The 27700-nt window shown below is 43.7% G+C and overlaps 2 protein-coding genes across 3 annotated transcripts in view; both read right to left on the minus strand.

Annotated features, from left to right (window-relative positions):
* C4H10orf88 (chromosome 4 C10orf88 homolog) overlaps window positions 1-5986 on the minus strand; it is a 40951-nt gene extending 34965 nt beyond the window's left edge. The window contains exon 1 of the mRNA XM_033943775.1: window positions 5773-5986. Coding sequence (XP_033799666.1) covers window positions 5773-5888 — 116 coding nt within the window. The 5' untranslated portion in view covers window positions 5889-5986. The remainder of the gene's footprint in view (window positions 1-5772) is intronic.
* A 12640-nt stretch (window positions 5987-18626) lies between these two features.
* The window catches only part of PIGZ (phosphatidylinositol glycan anchor biosynthesis class Z), a 51823-nt gene continuing 42749 nt past the window's right edge, over window positions 18627-27700 (minus strand). The window contains exon 2 of one of the 2 annotated variants that reach the window (XR_004539219.1): window positions 18627-18772. Coding sequence is in view for 1 of the 2 variants with exons in the window: in XM_033942102.1 (XP_033797993.1) it covers window positions 24544-26123 (1580 nt within the window). In the remaining variant the exon portion in view is untranslated. Of the gene's footprint in view, window positions 18773-23244; window positions 26124-27700 lie in introns of those variants that run through there. The other variant, XM_033942102.1, reaches the window with a different exon arrangement.

Consider the following 27700-nt stretch of genomic DNA (forward strand, 5'->3'; position numbering starts at 1 on the left):
GCCTTCCCATAACATGCCTTTCTTTTTTTTAAATGAGCTCCATATGGTGTAAGCAAAGATGGAGTATAAAGACAGAATAACAGTAGTAAGAAAATAAGGGGACTAATTTACGTTCAAACTGTTTATTAAAGTTACAATAATCAAACAAAGCAGCAGAAACATGTACAGGTCAGATAAAACAGGGAGAGCTGGAGCAAATGTCAAAAATTGGCCATCATCGCCCAGCTAAATACAGATATGCTTCTAATATCAATAGAAACAGAGCAATGAAACACAAGAAAGGCACCGGTGGTGCAGTGAGTAGACAGCAACTCTCCAAACTCTCCCCTTCCCACCCAACTCCCTCCCCATCCCCCCCTCCACCCAACCCAACACCCCTCCAAAATAAAATAAAATAAAAAAAGGAGAAAAGAAGAATGTGTACGGCTGATAACCGAAAAACTGCAAGAGCTGACCTATGGAAAGGCCTAGACAATATATACAAAGATACCATACAAACAGAGCCCTGTACTCTGATGAGCCCTGAGAAGAAATGCAAGACCTCTCCCCTCCCCTTCCCCTAACTAAAATGAAATAAAAAGAAATAAATTAATAGGAGGTATTCAGCCAGGGAGGGCCACCCCAGAGCACCAACGCCCACCGCTCCGGGCAGGTCAAAGCCTCAGAGTATTAAGAATCGAGCTCCGAATTCTAGGAGACAGAGAATAGATATAGGGCCTCCAGACCCGCAGAAAAATCTTGGATTGACGAAAGGAAGCACGCACCTGACCCCTCTCAAGTAACATCAAGGCATGCAGCCGATTGCGCCAGGCCCAATATGCAGGAGGATCAGCTGACACCCACTTGGTCAAGATAATCTTTTTGGCCACCAAGCCCGCCTTCCGCAGGAATAAACTACCTACACCAGGCGATAAATGAAAAGCCTCAAATTGGTCTAAAAGAAACCCCACCGGGGTAAGAGGAATGGAACAGCCCAACAGAGCCTCCAAAAAGTGAACCACCCTCCTCCAGAAGGACTGAACAATCGGACAACTCCAAAAAGCGTGAAAGAAGGATTTAGGGGCAGCATTACATTGCTCACATTGAGCCGAGTCGGTCAAGGCAGAGCGGAACAGCTGAACCTTTGTGAAGTAAGCCCTTTGGAGCACCCAAAAATGACATTCCCGGAGTTCAGCAGAAACAGAAATAGTTGGGATGCGCCGAATAAGACTCCCCACATCCAAATCCGCCGGGAGGAGGCCCAAATCCGGGGCCCACCGAACACACAAAGAGTCCCAAGAGCGAGGTGGGGCCAACAAACAGAGGGCTTTATGCAACGCTGAAACTGAAAGCCCCCCATCTGCAAAACTAGCAAAAAATGAGCGAAGTCGGCCTCCCAAACCCAGCTGCAGATCCTCCAACCGCAAGGAATGAACATAATGGTCTAATTGTAAATATGCAAAAAAGTCAGTTCCCCGAATCCCCGTCCGGAGTCGAAAAGCCGGCCAAGAGCAGAGAGTCCCAGCCTCGGTGAGGACATGTTCTAAAGTAGTCATTCCGAGTTGGGCCCAACGCCTAAAGGAAGCCGAAGAATTACCTGGCAAGAACTGAAGATTCCCCTGCAGGGGCAACTAGTCAGATACCCCCGGCTTCCCTCCTAAATGCAACACCAAAATCTTCCAGATATCACGTAAAGATCCTAACAGCAAGCTAGAGCGCAAGGAAGAAGGCACAGAAGACCGAGGCGCATGTAACAGGGAAGATAAATGCCAAGGAGAATAGTACGCCCGTTCATAAGCAAAGCAAGCATAAACGTCTTGGTCTAGAATCCAATCCCCAAGATAACGGAGCAGGCAGGCCTGATTATATTTCTGCAAATCGGGAAAACCCATGCCCCCCCCTCGACCAAGACCCAATCAAAAAGCGGAACTGCATCCACGGTTTTTTCCCATTCCAAAGGAACCGAGAAAGAAGTCTATAAAATGCCCGAAGATCCTTCTGCTATAAACGAATAGGCAATAACTGCAGGACATACAGCCATTTGGGAAATATAATCATATTAAAAAGATGAATACGACCATGCACCGAAAGGGGAAAAAATCTCCATTGGTCCAGCCGTTGACGAGTATAATCAAAAAGCAGGCGTAAGTTTGTCTGCTTAAGGGAATCAACTGAAGAGGTCAATTGGATTCCTAAGTAACGAAAAGCACCGGTCGCCCAACGCAATGGGAATATCCCCTGCCAAGAATCCTGGATCTCCGGGGAGGTCGGAAGGGCTAGAGACTTGTCTAAATTCAACCGGAAACCGGAAAAATCCCCATACTCAGCTATCGCCATCAAAAGAGCAGGCAAAGTTGTAACCGGACTAGTAAGATGTACAAGGAGATCATCCGCAAACGCAGAAATCACAAAAGACTCCCGACCAATTCGAACCCCACTAACGTCAGGGTTCTGCAGCACTTCCCGAATCAACGGATCCAACGTAAGAACAAACAATAAGGGGGACAAGGGACATCCCTGCCGTGTACCTTTCCGGATATCAAAAGACTCAGAAAGGATACCATTCACCCAAAGTGCCGCCGACGGGGAGGCATAAAGAGCAGTTATGGCCTCGAGAAAGAACCCATCAAAACCATAATGCCGAAGCGTGGCAAACATGAAGCGCCAAGAGACCCTATCAAAGGCCTTCTCTGCATCAAAACTGACCAACAAAGAAGGCTCGCGACGAGAAGCGACAAACTCCAAGGAAGTCAAAAGACGGCGGATGTTTCTGGAGTTCTGGCGGGTCCGAACAAATCCAACCTGAGAATCATCGACCAGATCAGGGAGGACACTAGCCAATCGGTTGGCAAGAATTTTCGCAAAAATTTAGCTTCCAAGTTAAGGAGGGAAATCGGACGATAGGAACCCGCCAGGGTGGGATCACGGCCCGGTTTCAAGAGTAGCACAATGTGAGCGTCGCGTAAAGACAATGGCAGAGATCCCTATGCAACGTAAACAGTAAAAGTGGAGGCCAGAAGAGGAGTGATCTCTAACGAAAGCAATTTATAGAATTCAGCTCGAAAACCATCCGGTCCCGTTTCGCATCTCTGGAAGAGCTTTCTTCTGCCAGTACCTGAGCCATTCGGCAACTGAACAAAAACAGTGTCTTGGATGGAATAATGAAGCTTCCTGGACGTTGTTGCAAAAAGAAGGGAGACTATATTGAAGGATTGTAAAGAAATACTTTGAAAAAAAATAAAACATGTAAATTTAAAAAATAGTGTGCATTATTTATGAAATGACCCTTGTAGTAACCAAGTGGCCAATACGAGGCACTGACGTAAGCAGGGGAATTTAAATCACCTGCATCTCAAAACTCTGCAGCCATCTTTGAAGTGATACAGTTAGAAGCAACACTAGTAAGAATGAAAGTTTTTTACTCTGGAAGCAGCTCCTGGTGATAGTGTCAACTTTGTTAAGAAACTTCTTTTACTCAATTTCATCAAATAACCCCAAAAAGTGGAGTATTAATCCTGACAGTATGCTTAGTCTATATTACATTTCCAATACCTTATCACTGTTAACACAGAAACAACTGCAAATTCCTTTTGGTCTGAACATTTTTAAAGTCAAAACTATAGCATCTTCTTGATCTTAGGGTTCCAGAATCACATCCTGCAAATCTAAAGATCCTCTATGCTTCTCCCAAGCTTCCCCTCTCACTACCTCAAATCTAAGGTCCTCTGTGCTCTCCCAGGCTTTAACCCTCACTCTCTTACAGCTAAGGATCTACTGTACTTTTTTTTCTGAGAGAAAAAGACATCTCTCTGCATGTAAACATCATCTTGCTCTTTACTTTGGTGACAAAGATTAGAAGAGAATTCAGTAAAAAGAAATCAAGCTTTATTGATTAGCTTGTTTTCAACTTGGCACATTAAAAGATAGGCAGCAGATACCTTAGTAAGACAGTTCAGCTTTCTTTAGAATATAGAGAATGCCTACAGGGATAAAGTAGAGAAGTTCCATCTCCAGTTTGGCAGTCCCTGTTTTGCTGTAGGGGAGGGAGATCACCTGAAAGGAGACCATCACTCTGGTGAAGCAGGAAATTATCCTGTAGCTAAGACCTGCCCTTCAGGGGATGCAATATCCTCTTGTACTGAGGCTGTGTCTTCAGTAGTTTCAACCCAGGAGGGAAGGGTTAGGATGGTCATTTTAGTTGGAAATTCGATCTTTAGACATGAAGATAGCTGGTAGGCATCAAGATCACTTGGACACTTGTCTGCCTGGTGAGAAGGTGGCAGACCTCAAATATCACCTAAATAAGATTTTAGGCAGTGCTGAGAAGCCCACTATCTTGGCACATATGGGTACCAATGACAAATTAAATGTGGAAAGAGGTTCTGGAAGTCAAATTTAGGCTCTTGGTAGAAAATTGAAATCCAGATCCTCCAAAGTTGCATTTTCAGAAATGCTCCCCATTCCAATGTGCAGAATCTAAGAGACAGGAGGTGCTCCAGAGTCTAAATGCGTGGTTGAGATGATGGTGCAAGGAGTAAGGATTTAGTTTTATTAGGAACTGGGAAGCGTTCTGAAGGGAGAGCCTATTCTGAAAAGATGGGTTCCACCTGAACAGATTGCTTTTGGATAGAAACATAATGGCAGATGAAGGCCAAATAGCCCATCCACTTCTCCTTTTCTTAAGAGATCCTAAATGCCTGTACCACACTTTTTGAATTTACAGTCTCTAAACTAAACTAAACTAAACCTTGGGTTTGTATACCGCATCATCTCCACGTTCGTAGAGCTTGGCACGGTTTACAGGAGATGGGATAGAAAGGAACTACAATGGAAGGTAGAGGTTTAGAGGAGGAGGAGAGAAAGGAACTAAAATGAAGGTTAAAGGACCAAGTATGAAGAGTTTTTTGAGGGCTTGGATGCCAGAGATGGAAGAGTGTCAGAATTTAGAGAATAGCCAGGTCTTCAGTCTCTGTCTCCACCACCTCTTCTGGGAGACTGTTCCATGCATCTACCACCCTTTCCGTAAAAAAGTATTTCCTCAGATTACTCCTGAGTCTATCACCTCTTCACTTCATCCTATGCCCTCATTCCAGAGCTTCCTTTCCAATGAAAATCTCGACTCATACCCATTTTTTGTCATGTGGGTATTTAAACGTCTCTATCATATCTCCCCTCTCTCGCCTTTCCTCCAAAGTATACAGATTGAGATCTTTAAGTCTGTTCCCCTATGTCTGATGATGAAGACCACCGACCATTTTAGCAACTTTCCTGTGGACTGACTCCATCCTATTTATATATTTTTGATGGTGTGATCTCCATAATGCTGCAGGTCCCACAATGCACTAGGGATGGGTTGTAGAACTAGCTTAAAATCTGCTTCCTGGAAATGGGTAACATAGCAGCTTTCCAGCTCTTACCATTAAACCTCTCCATTCCAAGATGTGCCCGCCGGGTCCCCATGCCCACTGAGAAACTATTGCTACTCTGCACTTGATCCTGTAGGGTTACCAAATGGCTACAGAAAAGGAGGCCGGATTGAGACATCCTGGTTTAACTGCCATCGCTATTAACGGAAATAAATCCTGGATGTCACAATCCGTCCTCCTTTATGCGGAGCCACATGGTAAATCTATGAAGAGATGCCAAGATACCCAGGTCCAGGCTGGAGATTTGACCATGGTGGGTGCTGACCTAAATGGCTTTCTGTCTTGTCGCCCCACCACCACTAGAGGGCGGCTCTCGGCTGTAGCCGCGGGCTCCGCCGCCAGGGGGCGCTGGAGCCGGGACACTCACCCTCCCCAGGGCTGCCGGCTCTCCTCCGCGCCTCTCTCTTCCGAGGTAACCCGCAGCACCGCAGACAGCTGGGGAACAGCGCGCCACGAGCAGCGCCCGCTCACCGGGCCCGACATGACCTCCAGCGCTCATTTACCCGCTCCGGAAACGCCCGTTACTATAGCGATCTCCCGGGAGGCGGGTCCGGAGCGTGCGTGTCAAGCCTCCATATGGCAGAAGCCGCAATGCTCTCTCTTCAGGTCTGCGTGTCAAACCTCCATATGGCGCAGCTTTACTTCGACGTTGGCCCTGCGTTTCAAGCCTCGCTTGCTTTCTGGTTTGAAGCGGAACGTCCAGTCAAGCCTCGTTCTCGAGGCCAACGTGTGCTCCGCCCCCTATTGTGAAGCCTGGCTCTTCAGTGACTGGGCTGCTTAAACCCACTGGACACAGTCAGGGAGTTCTTTCAAGCACCCCCAGAGCAGGCTTCTCAGTCCCTGAAGACATAACATAGAGCTCTAAAAGGGAAAGATTTAAATATCCCTATTGCAGGGACTTCTAGAAGTAGGGAGATCCCCCCCCCCCCCACTTGCCAGTCAGGTTTTCAGGACATCCACAATGAATGTGCATGAAAGACATTTGCATATAATGGAAGCAATTTATGCATATTCATTGTGGATATCCTGAAAACCTGACTGGCAAGGGGGACTCCAGGACCAAGTGGAGAAACACTGTTCTACTACAATGGAAGCCGCACAGGATGAGGCCATACACAATGGGGAAAGTGTTAGCCAGACATGTTCTAGTTATAGAGGACTGTCTGTCCAGACGGTTTCCTAAATTTGCGGGAGTTTGGCTGGGTTTTGGCTTTTCACTCCAGTCCCCACCCTGGAGTCAGGTATGGCTCTCCCCTACCCCCCATCTACCTCTTCTGCTGCAGTTCAGACTTCCAGCCTTCTCTCTACAAGTCTTTCTGTGCAAACTCATGGAAACACTGATCAAACAGAAACTTGATACAATCCTGGATGAAGAAGATCTACATGATCCCCATCAACATGGATTTACCAAGGGCAGGTCCTGCCAATCAAATCTGATTAGCTTCTTCAACTGGGTAACAAGACAACTGGATGCCGGGGAGTCCCTGGACGTAGTGTATTTGGACTTCAGCAAAGCTTTTGACAGCATCCCACACCGCAGGTTATTGAACAAGTTGAAATCGCTGGGATTAGGGGAAACACTAGCTGCATGGGTTAAGGATTGGCTAAGCGGTAGACTTCAGAGGGTGATGGTAAATGGTACCCCATCCAAAACATCGGATGTGACCAGTGGAGTACCGCAGGGCTCGGTCTTGGGTCCAATCCTATTCAACATATTCATAAGTGATATGACCCAAGGGCTCAGAGGAAAAATATCATTGTTCGCCAATGCCGCCAAACTGTGCAACATAGTAGGTAAAAGCACTATGCTTGACAGTATGATGCAGGACCTACTACTATTAGAACAATGGTCGTCGACTTGGCAGCTCAACTTCAATGCTAAAAAATGCAAAGTGATGCACCTGGGTAAAAGAGATCTGTGCAGGACTTACACGTTAAATGGTGAGACCTTAGTTAGGACCACGGAAGAACGGGATTTAGGAGTAATCATTAGTGATGACATGAAAACTGCCAATCAAGTGGAAAAGGCTTCCTCCAAGGCAAGGCAAATGATGGGTTGTATCCATAGAGGTTTTATCAGCAGGATGCCAGAGGTCATAATGCCACTGTACAGGTCCATGGTGAGACCTCATTTGGAATATTGTGTTCAATTCTGGAAGACCACATTACCGGAAAGATGTGCTGAGAATTGAGTCAGTTCAGCGGATGGCCACCAGGATGGTCTCGGGGCTCAAGGATCTTCCGTATGAAGTAAGGCTGAATAAATTGCAGCTGTACTCACTTGAAGAACGAAGAGAGAGAGGGGACATGATTGAGACATTTAAATATATCACGGGTCGTATCGAGGTGGAAGAGGATATCTTCCGTCTTATGGGACCTTTGTCCACCAGAGGGCATCCGCTGAAAATCAGGTGAGGGAAATTTCATGGTGACTCCAGAAAGTATTTCTTCACTGAGAGGGTGGTCGATCATTGGAATGAACTCCCACGGCAGGTGATTGAGGCCAACAGCGTGGCAGATTTAAAAAATAAATGGGATATTTATGTGGGATCTCTAATGAGGTAAAGGCAGGGGGTGGTGAGCAAAATCAAGGAGAAGGGTCACTAGAGTGGGCAGACTTGATGGGCTTTGGCCCTTTTCTGCCGTCATTTTTCTATGTTTCTATATAGCCAGGATGCTGCAAAGAAAAGGCTTCTGGAGCAGGCCAAAAGGAGCAGGCTCACTTAGCTGGCAGCTCAAATATTAAATTGCAACAGAGGAGGTATGTGGGGGACAGGGGAGAGGTATACCAAACTCTGGGGTGGGGGGGCTGGAGAAAGAGACTGTGCCACCAGATCCTGCTTGGGGGGAGGGTTGAGAAAGCACCTGCAGGAGAGGAGGTTTGGAAGGAGGGGGAGAGAAAGAAGCACCCTCAGGAGGGGGTGAGGTGGAAGGAGGGAGAAAAAGAAAGAAGCACCCATGGGAGAGGGGGGTTGGAGGGAGAGTGAGAGAGAACCACCCTCAGTGGAAGGTTGGAAGGAGCAAGAGAGAGAAAGAAAGAAGCACTTGTGGGAGAGGGGTTTGGAAGAGAGATAAAGAGGAGTGGACAAAAAAAATGAATACCTACTACAGCTGCTTTATAATCAGCTGTTTCCTCCATAGCTTTGAACATTTTTCAAGCTAAGAACAAAAGATTTCTTAACTTTCCAGTAACACATTTGGCGCCTTTGGAGTGGTTAAAGATGTATTTAAGAGAGATTTTGTAATATTCTCAACTTGAAGTTTTATCAGTTGAGAATATATATTTTGTAACTAGATGTCTGGGGAAAGCTGGACATGTATTCTTGTTAGAGGACTGTCCGGAAGCCCAGAGAGATTTCCAAAACCTAGCAGTTTGTCCGAGTTTTGGAAGGCTCTGAGCTCGGGGCCATGTCTGGATGTCATGATGAACTTAGATGTATGTATACGAATGCTAGAAGTCTGGGTAACAAAATGGGGGAACTAGAGACAATAGCAAGACATGACATATTGGATATCATTGGCATAACAGAAACATGGAATGAAGAAAACAAATGGGACACAGTACTACAGGGATACAAACTGTATAGAAGAGATCGAGTAGGGCAGAAAGGTGGAGGTATTGCTCTATATGTTAAGGAGGGAATAGATTCTGTTGAAATGGTTACAACAGAAATGAAAGAGAAGCTTGAGTCACTCTGGATCAAAATTCCTGGTCAATATGGCGCAGATACGAAAATTGGCCTTTACTATTGTCCACCAGGACAGGCGGAGGAAACTGACTCAGAAATGATGGAGGAAATCAAACAAGAATGCAAGACAGGCAATGTAATTATATTGGGAGACTTCAATTTCCCAGGGATAGACTGGAAACTAGCAACCTCCAACTGCGGCAAGGAAGCCAAGTTCCTGGAGGTGCTAGGGGATTGCTTCCTGGAACAAATGGTAAAAGAGCCGACAAGAGGCAACGCCACCTTGGACTTGGTCCTAAATGGCCTCACGGGACCGATAACAGAAGTGGAAGTCATGGTTCCACTGGGAACGAGTGATCACAATGTAATCAACTTTAAACTTGACATCGGGAAAGGGAAACATGCCAAAACCTTAACCACCACCTTGAACTTTAAAAAGGGTAAATACGATAGCATGAGAGCCATGGTAGAAAAACGACTCGAGAAGATGGTGGACAAACTTGAAACGGTTGATCAGGCATGGACCCTACTGAAAAATACTATCACAGAAGCACAAGATCTCTACATTCCGAGGATTTCCAAAGATCGGAGAACAAAGAGCAAAAGAGAACCGGCATGGCTTACCATACAGGTGAAGGAAGCCATAAAAGAAAAGAAGGACTCTTTCAAAAAATGGAAATGCATAAAGACAACCGAAGCCTGGAACAAACATAAAGATGATCAGAAGAAATGTCACAAGGCGGTGAGGGATGCAAAACAGGAATATGAGGAAAAAATAGCCCAGGAGGCCAAAAACTTCAAGCCCTTCTTTAGATACATGAAAGGGAAAAAACCTGCAAAAGAGGCAGTGGGACCCCTGGACGACCAGGGAAGAAAAGGGTACATCAAGGAAGATAAACAAATCGCAGACAAACTAAATTCCTTCTTTGCGTCCGTCTTTACGAAGGAGGACACCTCAACAATACCTGAAGCGGAGAAAGTGTTTGCAGGAGAAATAGAAGACAGCCTCACCACAGTTGAAGTGGACTTAGACCAGATATACTATCAGATCGACAAACTTAAAAGAGACAAATCCCCTGGACCGGATGGGATTCATCCGAGAGTCTTAAAGGAATTGAAGGTTGAAATCGGAGAGTTATTGCAAAAACTTGCAAACCTGACAATCAGAACTGGACAGATACCGGACGACTGGAGGATAGCGAACATCACCCCAATTTTCAAAAAAGGATCGAGAGGGGAACTGGGCAACTATAGACCTGTGAGTCTTACGTCTGTCCCTGGCAAGATGGTTGAAGCACTGATCAAGGATAGCATAGTCCGGCACTTGGACGCACATGACTTGATGAAACCCAGTCAACATGGATTCAGGAAAGGGAAATCATGTTTGACGAATTTACTCCAATTTTTTGAGACCGTGAACGAGCAAATTGATAGTGGGAAGCCGGTGGACATAATATACTTGGACTTCCAGAAAGCGTTCGACAAAGTTCCACACGAAAGACTTCTCAGGAAACTACAAAGCCATGGCATAGAGGGGGATATACAAAGGTGGATAGGCAAATGGCTGGAAAACCGAAAGCAGAGAGTGGGCATAAATGGGAAGTTCTCCGACTGGGAGAAAGTGACTAGTGGTGTACCCCAGGGCTCGGTACTTGGGCCGATCCTTTTTAATATTTATATCAATGACCTGGAGGAAGGAACATCCAGTGAGATCATCAAGTTTGCAGACGATACAAAACTATGCCGGGCGATCAGATCGCAGGATGATAGAGAGAAACTCCAGAGCGACTTGTGTCGGTTAGAAACATGGGCGGAAAAATGGCAGATGAAGTTCAATGTGGAGAAATGCAAGGTAATGCATTTAGGCAATAAAAATAAGGAATACGAGTATACAATGTCAGGTGCAACTCTGGGGAAGAGTGAACAAGAAAAGGACCTGGGTGTACTGATAGATAGGACCCTGAAGCCGTCGGCACAATGCGCGGCAGCGGCAAAGAAGGCAAATAGAATGTTGGGCATGATAAAGAAAGGAATCTCGAGTAGATCGGAGAAAGTTATAATGCCGCTTTATAGGGCAATGGTCAGACCACACTTGGAATACTGCGTCCAACATTGGTCTCCCTACCTAAAGAAGGATATAAAACTGCTGGAGAGGGTGCAGAGACGAGCAACAAAACTGGTGAAGGGTATGGAGAAACTGGAATACGAGGACAGACTTATAACACTAGGATTGTTCTCCCTTGAGAAAAGGAGACTGCGTGGGGATATGATCGAGACCTTCAAAATACTGAAAGGAATCGACAAAATAGAGCAGAGAAGATTATTTACATTGTCCAATTTGACACGGACTAGAGGACATGTAATGAAGCTAAGGGGGGACAGGTTCAGGACTAATGTCAGGAAGTTCTGCTTCACTCAGAGAGTGGTTGACACCTGGAATGCCCTCCCAGAGGAGATTATGACGGAATCGACCGTCCTAGGCTTCAAGAGCAAACTAGATGCATATCTCCTTAAGAGAGGCATATAAGGATATGGTGGACTATAAATTAAGCCAGGTGTACGCCTGGCAGGGCCTCCGCGTGTGCGGATCGCCGGACTTGATGGACCAAAGGTCTGATCCGGAGAAGGCAGTTCTTATGTTCTTATCACACGCATAGGTGCATGCATGTGACATCATTGCATTGATGTCCACGCATGTGCAGAGAACATCCAGACACGGCCCCGAGCTCAAGGAAGATGAGCGGTTTGTGTGGGGTTAGTTTAAAGATGAAATTTAGTAACCCTATACTTAGATGTTCTGAAGTTGTTCAAGAAGAAGGAGGTGTTGATTAAATATCCTCTCCTGAAGCTTTGGGAATAACATGGAATAATTATCAAAAACCACAGATTTTACTGTCTAATCTATAGTTTTAGGGCTCGCTGAAGTGAATACTCAGCATAACTCTGAAACGCATGGAGAGATTTTTCAATCAAACTTATGACTTACTATCTGGGAATAAATACTGTTGGGGGTGGGAAGGAGATGACATGTAAAAATTATTGAAAACCACAGATATTAGTGTCTAATCCATAGTTTTTGGGCTCACTGAGACTCCCAGTGCCGTTTAAGTCCAAGTTCAGCCCCATACACAGGGCCATTCTTGCTGCTAAAAATGAAGATGTCCATGAAATAAACAATCAAAAACTTCTCATTTTACCAGGTGTAATCAATGAATACAATTCTATTGACACTGGAAAACTGGGAAAAATAAATATCCGGGCAATGCCGGGTAATCAGCTAGTATTTTTCTAAAAGAACAAGCTCCTTTTTGTGGTCAGCAAATATGTCTATCCTGATATCTTTAGACAGATTCAATATCGAAGGAAACACTTCCTACTAGAGCTGCCCGATTCTCGATTCAAATCGATTTGCCAGTTCACTCTGGCTGAATCTCAGCCTTGCCGATTCAGTGGTCCGATCTCAGCTCCTTCTCAGCTGCCTGCAGCAGCAACAGGAGTGATGGTGCAGAGGAGGTAGCTATAAGAGCAGAGCTTCCTCCTGCTATAGAGCCACAGAAGCAGGCTCCTGCAGCTAATCCCCCACCAATCTGAGGCAGGCGGCTATGAGCTGCACCACAAAGCATGGCTCTCAGGGCTGGGTAGAGCCGCATACGCACAGTAGCAGGGGGCTGGCAGATGCAGGCATAATCATCGGAGCAAAGGGACACGGGGGCCATAGCTCCCCCCAAATTGTGTCCTTCGGTTTCTCCTCATTCCCTCCCCTGCAGCCCCCCTTCTGCACTCCTACCTTCCCAGCCAGCAATGCTTTGCCTTACACGCTAGCACTGCCAACTGGTTAACTGGCCAATTGAGTCTCCTCTCTATGGCAGAATGATTTGAATTATAAAATGACCAGAAAACTAAAGGTAAAATAAATAATTTTATTTCCTATTTTGTCATTACAATATGTCAGATTTGAAATGTGTAGCAAGTGTGAACTAGGACCAAAGAGAAAGAGGAAAAGACTTTTTTGTTAGTTTTGTTTATGCCACAGCACTGGCATAGGGTTGAAGAGGGCAAAAGTGGGTGGGGTGAGTGAAGAGGACACAAAATAAACCCGCCAAGATGTTTGAAAAAAACACCCGATTGGGCGGAAAAATCAAATCAATAGGCCAAATTGAATCAAAAAATATTTCCCTAAATTGAGCAGCTATAGCTATAGCTGAGATCTAAAGTCTTACCTATTGGAGCTGGGGTTTTTTTCATTTGTTTCCCTTGTCAATGTTTAATTTCCTTAACAAATAATTATGTTTTCAGAACCACCTCATTTGGAAAAGTTTCTTCAAGATAAAGCTGTTCTTTAATTAAAGTTTAATTTGATATTTATAGAAGCTGGAAGAAGATCGGTTTAGATAATTAAGTTTAATTAATTTTATTGCCTGTCATTAAACTCTTCAATGTTAAGAAGGAGATCACGAACAGATCGGAGAGGGCTATCATGCTGCTGTACCATGCCATGGTATGCCCTCACCTGGAATACTGTGTCCAGCACTGGTCACCGTACATGAAGAAGGACATGGTACTACTCGAAAGGGTCCAGAGAATAATAATAATAATAACAGTTTATATACCGCAGTACCGTGAAGTTCTATGCGGTTTACAAAAGGTTAAAAGAAGGTACAAATTGATTGAACTTAGGAGAGGTGTAAGGAAGAGATTAATAGGTCAAGAAAACTGTTGTGAGGAGAAAGAGAATATGGGTCAGTTATCTAGATACTTCAGGAACAGGTAGAGAAGAGCGACTAAATTGGTTAAGGGGTTGGAGGAGTTGCCGTACAGTGAGATTGGAGAAACTGGGCCTCTTCTCCCTTGAAAAGAGGAGACTGAGAGGGGACTTGATCGAAACGTTCAAAATACTGAAGGAATAGACTTAGTAGAGAAAGACAGACTATTCACCCTCTCCAAGGTAGGGAGAACGAGAGGGCACTCTCTAAAGTTGAAAGGGGATAGCTTCCGAACAAACGTAAGGAAATTCTTCTTCACCCAGAGAGTGGTGGAAAACTGGAATGCTCTTCTGGAGTCTGTTATAGGGGGAAAGACTAAGCTGGACAAGTTCCTGCTAAACTGGAACGTACACAGGTGAGGCTGGACTCATTTAGAGCACTGGTCTTTGACCTGAGGGCCGCCGCGTGAGCGGACTGCTGGGCAGGATGGACCACTGGTCTGACCCAGCAGCGGCATTTCTTATGTACTTATGTTCAATGTTCTTGTATTCTCCATGTTGTGGACTAAAGATAGGACATTTTTCCTTTTGATTGGAACATAATTGTTGGCAAATTTTGATTTCTTTTCTTTACTTTGTAAATGTGATATTATAAATGCTAAAAAGAAAAGAAACACCTGCGAGAGAGGGAGGCTGGAAGAGAGATGGAGGTGGGCAGAAGGAAATAGAGAGAGAGAGAGAAAAGCACCTATGGGGGAGGGTGAATGGAGGAACATGTTCCAGAGTTTAACTATTCTCTGAGTGAAAAAATATTTCCTCCTATTGGTTTTAAAATTATTAATCTGTAACTTCATTGAGTGTCCCCTAGTCTTTGTAAATCTTGATGAAGTAAAAAAAACAACAAAAAAACGATCCACTTTAACTGTTCTACGCCACTCAGGATTTTGTAGATTTCAATTATATCTCCCCTTAGCCGTCTCTTTTCCAAGCTGAACAGCCCTAACCTTTTTAGTCTTTCCTCAAATTAGAGGAGTTCCATGCTCTTTATTATCTTGGTCGCTCTTCTTTGAACGTTCTCTAGTGCCACTATATCTTTTCTGAGATAGGTAGACCAGAACTGAATGCAATACTCAAGATGAGAGCGCACCTTCTTAGTCTTGTTGACCATACCTCTTCTAATAATTCCTAGCATCCTGTTTGCCTTCTTGGCTGCCGCTACACATTAGGCCGAAGGCTTCAGCGTATGATGACACCCAGATCCTTTTCTTCAGTGCTGACCCAGAAGGTGGTCCCTAGCATCCACTAACTATGCATCACTTTGCATTTGTCCCCATTAAATTTCATCTGCCACTTGGACGCTCCGTCTTCCAATTTCCTAAGGTCTGCCTGCAATTTTTCACAATCTGCATGCATTTTGACAACTTTGAACAGTTTAGTGTCATCTGCAAATTTAATCACCTCACTCGTTTCAATTTCCAGATCATTTATAATTTATAAATAAGTTAAATAGCACTGGTCCCAGTATAGATCCCTGCGGCACTCCACTGTTTGGTGTTGTTGGTTTTTTTGGCATCTTTAAGTATCCCCAGTTGAGGTTGGAATTTCTGCCACAATCTCTTAATCTCCTGAAAAGCTAATCTGGTATTATGTGTGTGTCTATGACTGGGAGAGTAGTGAAGATGAAACAGGCAACTGAAAGGAACAAAATCTTAAACTGCTGTATTTCCTTGTGTCAAAGTTTCTGTTGCAGAAACAGGAGTTATTTCTCCCATAGAAGCTTGTGATCTTGGGCAAGTCACTTTGGGCCAGATTTTATAACTAGCGCCTAGGGAAAGAGCATGGCGCAGTGGTTAAAGCTACAGCTCCTTGTGACCCCCCCATTGCCCCTGGTACATTAGATTGTGAGCCCACTGGAAGAGACAGGGAAAAACTGCTTGAGTACCTGACTAAATTCATGTAAACCGTTCTGAGTTCTCCTGGGAGAACAGTAGAGAAACCTCAGTAACTCGTGAAAAAAATTGTAATTGGGAGACAGGCACCGGTAAATGCCATGCGATAGGTGCCTAACGCCCAAGTGGGCATTTCTATGGGTGGAGCATGACTTAATCGCCTGGCCTACATTTCTGGCGCAATTCTGTAAATGGCACCTAAGCGGGATTGACACCCGGCAGGTGCCCTTTTTCTAGGCTGTTTACAGAATCCTTCAGTGGCCTAGCGAGGGTGTGAGAAGCCTGGGCTGGTGATGCCCCTCCCCCTCTTCCCCCTTCCCCCGTACCTTTAACTTCCTCAATGCGTGCAGCATCACAAATTTTCTGCCTGTGCTGGTGTCGGCTGTTCCTATGATGTCACTTTCTAGGCACGGGACCTGGAAGTAACATCAGAGAGAGAGCCGGCACGAGCAGCAGATTGGAGTTACTGCTCACACTGGCGAAGAGCTAGATGTAAGGTGGGGGAGGGGAGAGTGAGGGCGCCCCCAAGATGGTGCCTGGGATGGACTGACCCCGCCCCCCTTACTACATCACTGGTAGCGATGCTGCTGCAGTAAATGCCCTGAAGCCCATTCAATTCCTATGAGCTTCAGTGTATATACTGAGGCAGCATCGCTACTGCGCTTTGTAAAAGGGACCCTTAGACTGTGAGTCCTGAGAGAGAAGAAAGTTACCGGCCATGAGCTAAATCCCAAATCCCACCCTTTCCAATCTGGCCTTTTTTCATACTCTGAGGTTTGTTTTCCTTTTTTCTCCCATGATAAATTTGGACCTTTTCTGTTATTTTACCCTCAGACATTCCTGACCCCTCTCTTATATAATTCCTATTGGACTGGAATGAATAAAAACAGTAAAATTATTTAAAAAAAATACCCCAAAACAACCACAAGCAACTTACCAAGTTCAGTGAAATTGATAAAAAAGACATTTGCTATAGTTTTCACAATATTTATTCTTGTATTTAAAACATTTCTATACCGCCAAAAGTCTCAGCAGTTTCCAAAATAACATACATAAAAGCATAAAAATACACATACACTAAAACATAACAATGCAAAATCACCACACATAGAGCTATTGCAATACTTTCAACAAATTCTCATCTGCTTTAGATTAAGACAGTTGCAGAAGAAAAATTATCTTACCATCTTAGAAATAAGCATCAACAAATAGCCTAGTCTTAAGCAGTTTTTAAAAGTGGAATAGTCCACCCATGATCTTATTTGACTGGATAACTTATTCCATAGACATCCCAGCAATTGTAAACATTTTCAGTTTTTAGCGCAGAGAGCCATGCTTAATGGCTTGTGCTTCTCCCGACGTTCATAGGAACTCTATGAGCATCGGGAGCAGCACGGACCATTCAGCGCGGTTCACCATTTGATAGACGAGGCCCATAGTTTATAGTCGTAGATGATTGACATACTAGCTTCATACTACCAACTGATCACAGGACTTTACCGTGTCTATATATCTTCTGGAGACACTGGAGCCAATATGGTACCATTCGGTGCAAAGTTTGATGCACTAAAACTTTTTTAAATAAATTTCTGGCCCCTACATGAAAGGACAATACACCCCGCTGCCTGACCCTACTGGGGACAGAATTCCTCCATGACCAATACCAGAGGAAAAAAACACCTTACAAACCTATGCTGAAAAGGAAGTTATATATTCACAAATACTATCCATCCATATAGCAGCTGAAAACCCACAGATAGGGATCAGGCCAAAGAAAGATCAAATTCTGTTGTAATCAGTTGATCCCCCCTTTGTTCTCTGGAAATTTCTTTAGCTCGGGGAATATAATAACAATTGGAAATTATCATTGAATCAGAATTTTGTAAACCTAAAATTTCTTTGAGATATTTCCTCAAAAGAATTTCAGGAGATAGCAAATTAGTTATTGGAAAATGTAATAATCACAGGTATTTAGACCTTGCATTATTCTTCAACATTTCAACTTTTATTTTTTTTATTAATCTTTATTGATTTTCAAACTTTGACAGTACCATACAATTAATTTAGATATAAACACTACAAAAAAGGCACTTTAAATCCACAATTAATACATAAAACAATCATTCCCCCCTCCTCCCCATAACTTGTTATATTAATTAATCATTCATTTTAAAACCTCCCAGTAAGTGTAACATATAATACAATCATTTATACTTAAATCACATTCAATATAGCATCACATTCTAGACTATATCGAATAATCCCTCTCCCTTGTATCCTATATTTATTCATAAGTAAAAGAAATCATAAAATAATCCCATCCCCCCACCCCATCCTGGACGTATATGAACCAAAGGAAAAATATTAATGTTTATTCTATACAATATTTTCAATCTTTGCAATATTTTGTTAATGGCTCCCAAAAAACCTGAAATTTTTTAAAATTTCCCTGCTATATAGCAATTATCCTTTCCATTTTGAATATGTGGCATAATGAGTTCCACCAAAAGCTGTAATTCAGCCTCTTCCAATTTTTCCAGTTATTCGTGATCTGTTGTATGGCAACCCCTGTCATAATGAGCAGGGGTTATTATTAGAGGATATTTGGCTTTTTGCCCTCATTGACATGCCATAGGATAATGCCACTGGATTTTCTAACAAATTATTAATTTGACCCCATATTGATGTCCAAAAAGCAAGAATGACTGGACAATAGAATAACAAATGATCTAATGTCCCAGCTTCAAGATGACAATGCCAGCATCATTAGATTTAGAGCTATTTAACTTCTGTAAACGAACCGGCATCCAAAATGCTGTATGTAACAGAAAAAAACCAGGTTTGTCTCATAGATGCAGACACTGTACATCTCATCCTCCAAGACCAAATTTGTGGCCATTGAGACGCAGTAATTTGATGCTTAATCTCAATGCTCCAAAGGTTCCGAAGACCAGTCTTTGTTTTTTTATTCATAAATCCAGATATCAATTTATATCACTGAGCAGCTTGGTGTCCCCAAAAGTCCACCTGAAAATACAAGAACGGAAAACTATACTGATCACTACGACTTTTCCATTCAGGGAACCCTACCTGAATGGCCTGCTTCAATTGCAACCACTTATAACTTTGTGATTTATTAAGACCATATTTGTGTTGCAATTGTGAAAAGTCAAGCAGCTTACCATTAGAAATAACATCATCTAAAGTGCGTATACCTGCCTTCATCCAATATTTCCCGATGACCTTAAATCTGCCAATTTGAATCTTGGAGTTTAGCCAAAGGGTCTGATATGTTGATTTAAGTATTGAAATAGGTGTTAAGTTATTAACATATCTTAACGTTTTCCATGTATCTACTAATATTCTATTTTCTTTATATAACCTAGGCATTTTGATACTGAGAACATGGCTTAATCTCAGAGGAAACATGAGTTGTCATTCCAACGTCAACCAATCTGGAGATTTTTCCATGAGCTCTGGGGACCTTGATGGATAATATAGGCTTGATGGTACCTATAAAAGTTGGGAAAATCTACCCCACCCTCTGCAATTGGTTTTTGTAAAGATACCATGGCAATTCTTGCTGCTTTCCCCAGCCAAATAAATCTTGTCAGAATACTATTTAATGTCTTGTAAAAAGACCCCTGGAAAAACACTGGCAGTATACCCATTTGATAAAAGACTACAAGCAGAATCATCATCTTAACTGTTTGGACTCTCCCCCAACAAGACAGATGTAATGGGTTCCAAAGCTCACACATTTCTGTAACGTTCAGCAATAAAGATTTTTCACTGACTTTCATTGTTTCTTCCAGGGAATGTATCAAATAATCCTTTTATACAATATACATTTAGTGGAAGAACCTTACATTTCAACTTTTAAATGTAAGCCAAGGGAATCTTTAACTGATGTCGTGGAGACAGCTTGCAGAGCAGAAACCTGCGTTTCAACCATAAAAATGCTTTTATCAAGGATTTTTACATTAGAATCTACATTTTCTAATTTATCAACAACTTCTTGTGAGAAAACCTGATGTTGATTAATTAAACAAACATCTTTCAAGGAATTTTCCTTCATGATCTTTAGAGCTATTTACCAACACAGGATAAACCTTTGGCATAGAACTATATGTAATCACTGACGGTATCTGAAGTTCTGGATTATCTGGTGAAGATATATTAGGACCTGGAGAGAAGGGTGAAGGTATACAATCTAGAGGGCTGAGAGATACCCCTGAAGACATATCAACAGCTGGAACTTGAGGAGAAACCACATTAGGAGTGGTCAGATGTCAATCGATAGGACCAGAAGTCACTGGAGTTGAGATCTTAGTTTTACCTTTTTGTTTATCCATTATAGCAAGAAATACCTTTATAAACTTCCACCAGGAGCCACCGGGCTAAATAAATAAATAGTAGATTTAAAATAAACCAGAGAAAATATTTTTTCATACGTGTAATTAAACTCTGGAATTTGTTGCCAGAGAATGTAGTGACATCAGTTACCTTAGTGGGGTTTAAATAAGGTTTGGATCATTTCCTAAAAGAGAAGTCCAGAGGTTGAGATGGCTTAGGGAAATCCTACCACTAGTATCACTTAATAGTGCTGAAAGGCATATGCAGCACTGTACATTTTGACATTTATTAACGGTCCCTGCTCAGAAGAGCTTACAATCTAACTTGGACAGACAGACATTACATTTAGGGTCGGGGATGCAGAACCCAAGGTGAGAGGAGTTAGGACTCAAAAGCATTCTCAAAGAGGTGGACTTTTAACTGGGCCTTGAACACTGTCATAGACGGAGCACACCATAGGGATTCAGGCAGCTTGTTCCAAGCATATGGTGCAGCATGGCAGAAGGGATGTAGTCTGGAGTTGGCGTAAGAGAAGGCCATAGATAGGAGGGACTTACCAGTTGAGCGGAAGTCACGGGGAGGGGGGAGATAAGTGAAGACAGACAGTGAGGGGCAGCTGAGTGAGTGTATTTGTAGGTCAGAAAGAGGAGATTGAATTGTATTCGGAAACGGATGGGTAGCCAATGAAGTGTCTTTAGGAGAGGGGTAATGTGAGTATAGTGGCTCTCCCGGAATATGTCGTGCAGCTGAATTCTGGATGGAGAGGAGTTAGATGGCTAAGCAGAAGACCTGAGAGTAGCTGGTTGCAGTAATCTATGCAGTAATCTATGTGCAAGGTGATGAGGGCGTAGATAAGTGTTTTGGTAATGTGCTCAGAGAGGAAGGGTCGGAATTTGTTAATATTATAGAGGAAGAAGTGGCAGGTTTTAGCGATATGTTGTATTTGGGCAGTGAAGGAGAGAGAGAAGTCAAAGATGACTCCGAGATTAAAATCAGACAAAACAGGAAGGATGAGAGTGTTGTCCACAGAGACGGAGAACGAAGGAAGCGGAGAGGTGGGTTTAAGTGGAAGATGAGCAGCTCTGTTTTAGCCATATTCAATTTTAGATGGCAGTGGGACATCCAGGTGGCAATGATGGATAGGCAGACTGAGACTCTGGTCTGGGTTTCAGTAGAGATACAGTAGAAATCCATTGCTTATTCCTAGGATAAGCAGCATGAAATCTGTTTTACTACTTGGGATCTAGCTAGGTACTTGGGACCTGGGTTGGCCACTGTTGGAAACAGGAGACCGTTGATCTGATCCAGTTTGGCAATTCTTATGTTATAGACTACTAACGTACCTAAGGTGTAACTGCTGTGGGGTGCATGACATCTTAGCATGTGCTGGACATGCTGCTGACCCACCCATGCCTCTCTCACATCCACACCTCCTAGTATTTGTGTGCAAAGGTTATAGAATACAAGTGCAACTGTGCATATAACTACAAAGCAGTACCAATTATCGTAATGCAGTCCAATCTAGGCACATAACTGGAAGGATCTACCACAAATAGGCACACAAAATTGTAGAACTAGGGAGACGATGATGACAACTGCAATTCTTGTGTTAATATCACAAGTGTGCAGGAGAAATGACAACTTAACTCTTTAATAACAAATAACTGATGGAATTGTACCCCAGTGGCAGATAACCAATAACACAAAGTGGCTCACTCAGGGCTAGATACACTAAAGTCAGTGATCGCTTTTACCAACACGATGCACAAAACAGCTCACCATGTGTTTTTCCCCTCGATCTCCCATTTTCCAATCTGACCTTGCAAATTAGCTAAAACCCCATGCAAAGTAGCCAAGCAATTGATGCACTAGCATCGCTTGGCTATGCAAAAAAACCAAACAAAGCAGGGGTTTTAGCTATTGGAAAGAAACATTTTTCCAATGGCACATATATTTTGCGTGTGTTACACACGCGCAAAATATCTGTCCCATAAAAAAAAGAAAAAAGTCCCCTACCACCCTCCCCAACAACCTGAGATGGATAACCTGGACATACAGATGGATAAACTGGACATATTGGCCTCACTTGAGTATGCTGGACATTACAGACCCCATAGCCTGGCCCAGCCTGTACCTTGCTGTCTGTGAACACATGTATCCTTTGAAATGCTATCCCAGCTGGCCTTTGCTGCCCTGCTGGGAGGATACTTCTCCAAGGTTCTGCTGAGCTGTTATCAGTGCTGTATGACTTCACATATGCAAGGCACCCTGGAAAGCCATAAAACATTTATAACAAGCAACAATCCCTGCAGGATGATGGGGGAGTAGAGATGGAGAAGCCTGAACGAGCCTGGTAACCAGGCTGTCTGTCTGTCTGCAAGTTATGGGAATCAGGCACAGCTGTGGTGCTGGAGGTCACCCTTGCCAACTTTCTGCATAAGACTATCTACAAGGTCACCCTTGCTAACTTTAGCATCTGCAAGGTGATAAGGATCTCAGAGCTGGAGGAAGAAAGTTCACGAAGAATTCTCTGTTTCTGCTCGGGCCCCCCTCCTGGGGGGGGGGGAAGTGAGAGATGCGTGGACTGGGGAGGGAGGAATAATTAGGTATATATTTTTGTACCAATAGGGAAGTACATGACCAGAGTTCGGGGATGTGCTTTTTGGAACAAAGGAAGAATTTCTCTATATAACAATCCATGCATCACAGGTAGAGCCAGAGAGATTTACTTGCTTATGCAAGCGGGTGTGCTAGCCCCCTGTTCGGCATATGGGTGTAAGTTCTACTCTCCATTGCTTATTCTGAACTAACAATATATTTCTTCTGCTATGCCTTTGCTGCTGTAATTTTGTAAGTCTTTATACTAACAATAAAAATATTGTCTGTTTTGGAAAATACAATGCTGTCTCGTAGTCATTCCAATGAGGTAAACTAAGCAGCATTTACTTCAAACCCTCGACGAATGTGGCACTGGGAATCCCCCCTCCCACGAGAGAAAATTGGCAGAAGGGATGCCCACTTCCTCCTACCAATGGAGCCCCCCTGAACTATCCCCTACCCTACCGAAAAAAAGGCAAGGGGTATGCTCACTCCCTCCTGCCAACGGACACTCCCCCTTCTTCCCCCCCAAAAGAGGCAGGAAGGATGCCCACTCCCTCCTGCCACTGGATGCTCCTTGGGGAGGAGCCTTAGGCTCCTCCCCATGCATCACATGATGCATTGGGGAGGGAAAGGCCCGTCATTTTCCATGGGTGGGCTTTGGAACTGGAGGGACCATGCTTCCCTCTAGCTCCAAATGTCTAGCAATGGACGGAGGTGGGAGGGGGGTTCGGGGAGTGGGGGGGAGCATCAGGTGGCAGAAGTGAGTGGGCATCCCTCCTGCCTTTTTCTTTCTGGAAGAAGTGGGGAGGGGATGGTTGGGGAGGGTTGGTGGCTCGGGGGACCAGAATTGGGCGGGGGCATGGCTCTGGGGTAGTGGCCAGGCAAGAGGGAGTAAGCATTCCTCCTGCCATTTTCGCTGCTGTGGGAGGCCAGTTTGTGAGGGGGTTTGGGGGAGGGCCATCAGTGTGGGGGAGGGCTTTTTTCTTATTTTTTAATGGGTCAGATTGAATGTGTGTAACACATGCACAACATCTGTGCCATTAAAAAAAAAGAAGGCCTAACAGTAATGAAGAGGCTGCTTTTCCTGTCACTGCTGTTAGGGCTCTGAGCATGTATCAATTGCTCACTGAGCGATTGATCTTTCGGGCTTGCGTGCAAATCATTTGCATGCAGACTTGGTAGTGCATCGATTGCTGGTCCACAATCAACCAGAAAATCGGCCAAGAGCAATCCAGTCGGTATTACTGACTGACTTTAGTGCATCTAGCCCTCAGACTTCTCCCAGGACTTTGCAAATGGGCGTGGCACCTGCTGATTTCACTGACCACCCAGCCAGCTTCACAAAAGATTTTATAATACTGTGTAGTACCTCCCCCCATCCCCCACCTGGCTACTCCTTCATGTCACTCAGCTGACCAAAATCTCTGGGAACAACATTGCTCACTCAATGCTTCACTATACAAAATTATACAGGTCAGATATCACATCAACGGCATGCTTGGCCAGAAGTAGTTATCAATATTCAGAACTTTTTCGATGTGTTCTTAGTTTTATTGCAAATCAAGGGCTGTGAAAGCAGCTGCCCCTGTGGTAACTGCCCCAAAGCCCATAGGGATTTAAAGGGTTTCAGGGCTTTTGTCACACGGCAGCCGCTAGTGTGGTTTTGTACAAGGAGCCCTAAATTAAGTGTGGTTTGACATTATAAAAAATAAAGAGTTCAAAATCTGTAAGATGATTATCAGTACGGATTTGATGAGAACACTTTTCTTCCATCACCATTAATTTTTGGCATATTCCAGACATGTCATGACGCTCTCCATTTCCAGCTGCGGAGGCCCTGTTCAGAGCTGAAGCTGGAGCACGTGCAGTCCCAATAGGTCCAGCCAGTTGTTATTATAGAATGATGCTAGCTGTGGAGGATCTTCCAGGCTCACGTGAGGAAACCAAGAACTCTCCCTCTGAACAGCAAATCCACACCTCTGCACTGCAAGTTGGACTGTGCCCGGAGTTATAACCAGAACAAGGCCTGCTTGTTGCCGGCCGAAAGCACTGTTCTCCACTGGAGTTTTTGTCACGCTATCCCGCAAGGCATACTGTTCTCTTAAAAAGGAATGGTCTGCTAGCTCTGCTAGCTTCTGACACAGCACCGGCTCCTCAGCTCCAGCTATGTCAACGACTTTGACTAACATGTTCTGTTGGGGAATGCTGAGAAGGAAACGGGGAGGCATGTATGTGTGAGCGAAGAGCAGTGTAACTGACGATGCATTGTTTTGCTGGCTTTCTGAACGCAGGATCTTCTCTAAGTGACCCAAAGCAGGCACTAGTCCTCCCTGATGCAGGAGCCCAAAGAAAATAGCCCCAGCCACATTAAAACAGACAATGGCAAATCTCCATCGCGCTATCTTACTTCCACGTGCATTCAGCAAAACCAGTGGCAGGATAAGGGGGATCAGGAAGCGTGGTTCTTGGTGGCTAAACATGGAAAGAAGAGTCAGGGGCACAAAACAGAAAAGCAGCAAAACTGGCACAGGCCCTGGGGGCATCTTATGGGTGCGCTTCATCTGGCACAGACAATACATGCAAGACTTCGTGAGAGCAGACAGAGCCCAGAGATGGAGTATCCCGAAAAGCAGAATGCCATTAACAACAAGGTGGGTGAGTCTATGGTGGGTGCCATGCTGTGCCAGCTGGGAAGGACTGAGGTTATAGGTTAGAAAGTTAAGAGGTGTACCTACTGCATTCCAACCGACATGCGCAACAAAACTCAAAATACTGCTTTTCTGACATTGTACTGGGGTGAAATAGAGTGTATCTGCCACAATGAACACGATGGCAGTGGCGGTGGCACTAGGTACGAGCTTCAACAATTCCTTTGTCATCTGTAGCACATTGTAGCGTGAGAGCCGCCCAGCCCAGCAGAGCACCGGGACTACAGCAAAGGCTGGGAATGTGGGCCTGTTGAAAAATCCCGTAACCAGCAGAACTCCCAGGAGGCTGCTCTGCTTTCTTCTGCTGTGCTGAGGCATGGCCAAAGTGCCAGGGGCTGCATCAGAGGACACCAGCAGTAAGAGCAGGGCAAACAGAAGTCCCTCTATGGCATTGCTCCATGTTCTCGTGTAAAAAACAGTTGTGACGTAGGATCCAGCAAGAAGAGCCAGGGCTGGCCAGCGATCTGCACCCCACAGAGGAGCTACATGGTAGATGCAGAGGTCAAGGAGAAAAGAGGACAGTGTGACAAAAAAGCGTGGAAATACCAGGAGGGTATAGCTGCTTGGAGGATTCTTCAGAATATCCAGCTGCTGCAAGGAGTGGATCACCCAGAAGCTAATGCCCGATGTGATGAAGGGGGAAACAACAGATCTGCAGGGAGAAGGAGGAAGAAACTCCCAGGGTCGAAAGACCTGTAGCTGCAAAACATCACCTTTTTCCCCCAAAAACAAAGAGAAAGAGAGAGAGAGAAATCAAGTCCCTGGAAACTCTTACAAAAATATTTGCATTCAATGCATTGACTACTTTCCAAATATCAAGATGAGAAAGCTCCACGTTTCCACAATGCACAGCCCTACTTGCTCTTTTACAAATATATTATTATATAAAACTGTTGGCTAAGTTATTGGCTTTACGCTTGGCTAAGGCTCTCCCTTATATTATAGGTATGCACCAAACCAGATTTGTTGCTCAGAGACATTCCTCACATAACACTAGATTGGCTCTTCATATGTTGACATTAACAAAATCCATGGAGGATCCACGGAGAAGGCATTTGATCATGTAGAATGGGCTTTTATGTATCAAGCAATAGATTGGTTTGGGGTGTGTTTTGGATTTATACAAATGATCAAAGCTTTGTATAATTCCCCTGCGGCTAGATTGTATATAAATAATTCTTTTTCAGACTTGATCGAAAGATTTGGAAAATTTTCAGGATACAAAATAAATTGGAATAAATCAGAAATCCTTCCGTATAATATACATTCTCAAAAAGGATTGTTTGATCAGTTCCCTTTTCTTTGGAAAGAAGAGGGTATAAAATACTTAGGAATATGGATTTATAAGACATTGGAAGAAACAATGAAAATAAATGAAAAATCTTTATTGTTAAAGGTTACAGAAACATGTGAGCAATGGAATCCGCCAGATTTATCTTGGTGGGGGAGAGTTCAAACAGTGAAAATGATGATTTTGCCTGTGGTATGTTATCAAATGGGAATGTTACCAATTTATTTTCAAGGTTCTTTTTACAAAAAACTGAATAGAATTCTTATTAAATGGGCAAAACTCCTAGAATAGCATTAGTATCTCTTCAAAAACCAATTGTGGAGGGAGGGGTAAATGTTCCAAATTTTTATAGGTATCATCAGGCCTATATTTTGCGTCAGGGTATGTCCTGGATCCTGCCTGACCTCATGGAACATTATCCAGAATGGTTAATTTTGGAATGGAAAATTATGTCCCCAATGCATCATATATTACACATTAAACTACCTAGTTAGGCTAAGGATAATAATATTATTTTAGATACTTGGAAAACTCTGAGATGTATAAATAAGTTAACTGAAATTCCTATAGAACAATCTTTATGGCTGAACTCCAAGATGCAAATAGGCGGATCTAAAATTGCCTGGAAGGATTGGATGCAAGTAGGCATGAGAACATTAGAGGATGTTATTTTAAATGGGAAATTGCTCGATTTTTTCACAGTTGCAACAATCTTTTGGTATTTCAAAATTTCAATTTTATAAATGGTTGCAACTGAAGGGTTCCCTGAGTGGCGTAATTTAAAAAAACGTTTATAGCTTGCAATTCCTCTGTTGCTAGGACATCAAGCCGCTAAGTGGTATAAATTAATATCTGAACTGATGAATGAAAAAAAGAAAAACGCTCTTAGAGATATTTGGAATATTGAGATTAAGCAGTATATTTCTGCATCTCGATGGCCACGTATTTGGTCCTGGAGGATGAGGTGCACAGCATCAGCATCTATGAAACAAACTTGGT

This window comes from Geotrypetes seraphini, chromosome 4 (genome assembly GCF_902459505.1).
Source record: "Geotrypetes seraphini chromosome 4, aGeoSer1.1, whole genome shotgun sequence".
NCBI lineage: Eukaryota > Metazoa > Chordata > Amphibia > Gymnophiona > Dermophiidae > Geotrypetes > Geotrypetes seraphini.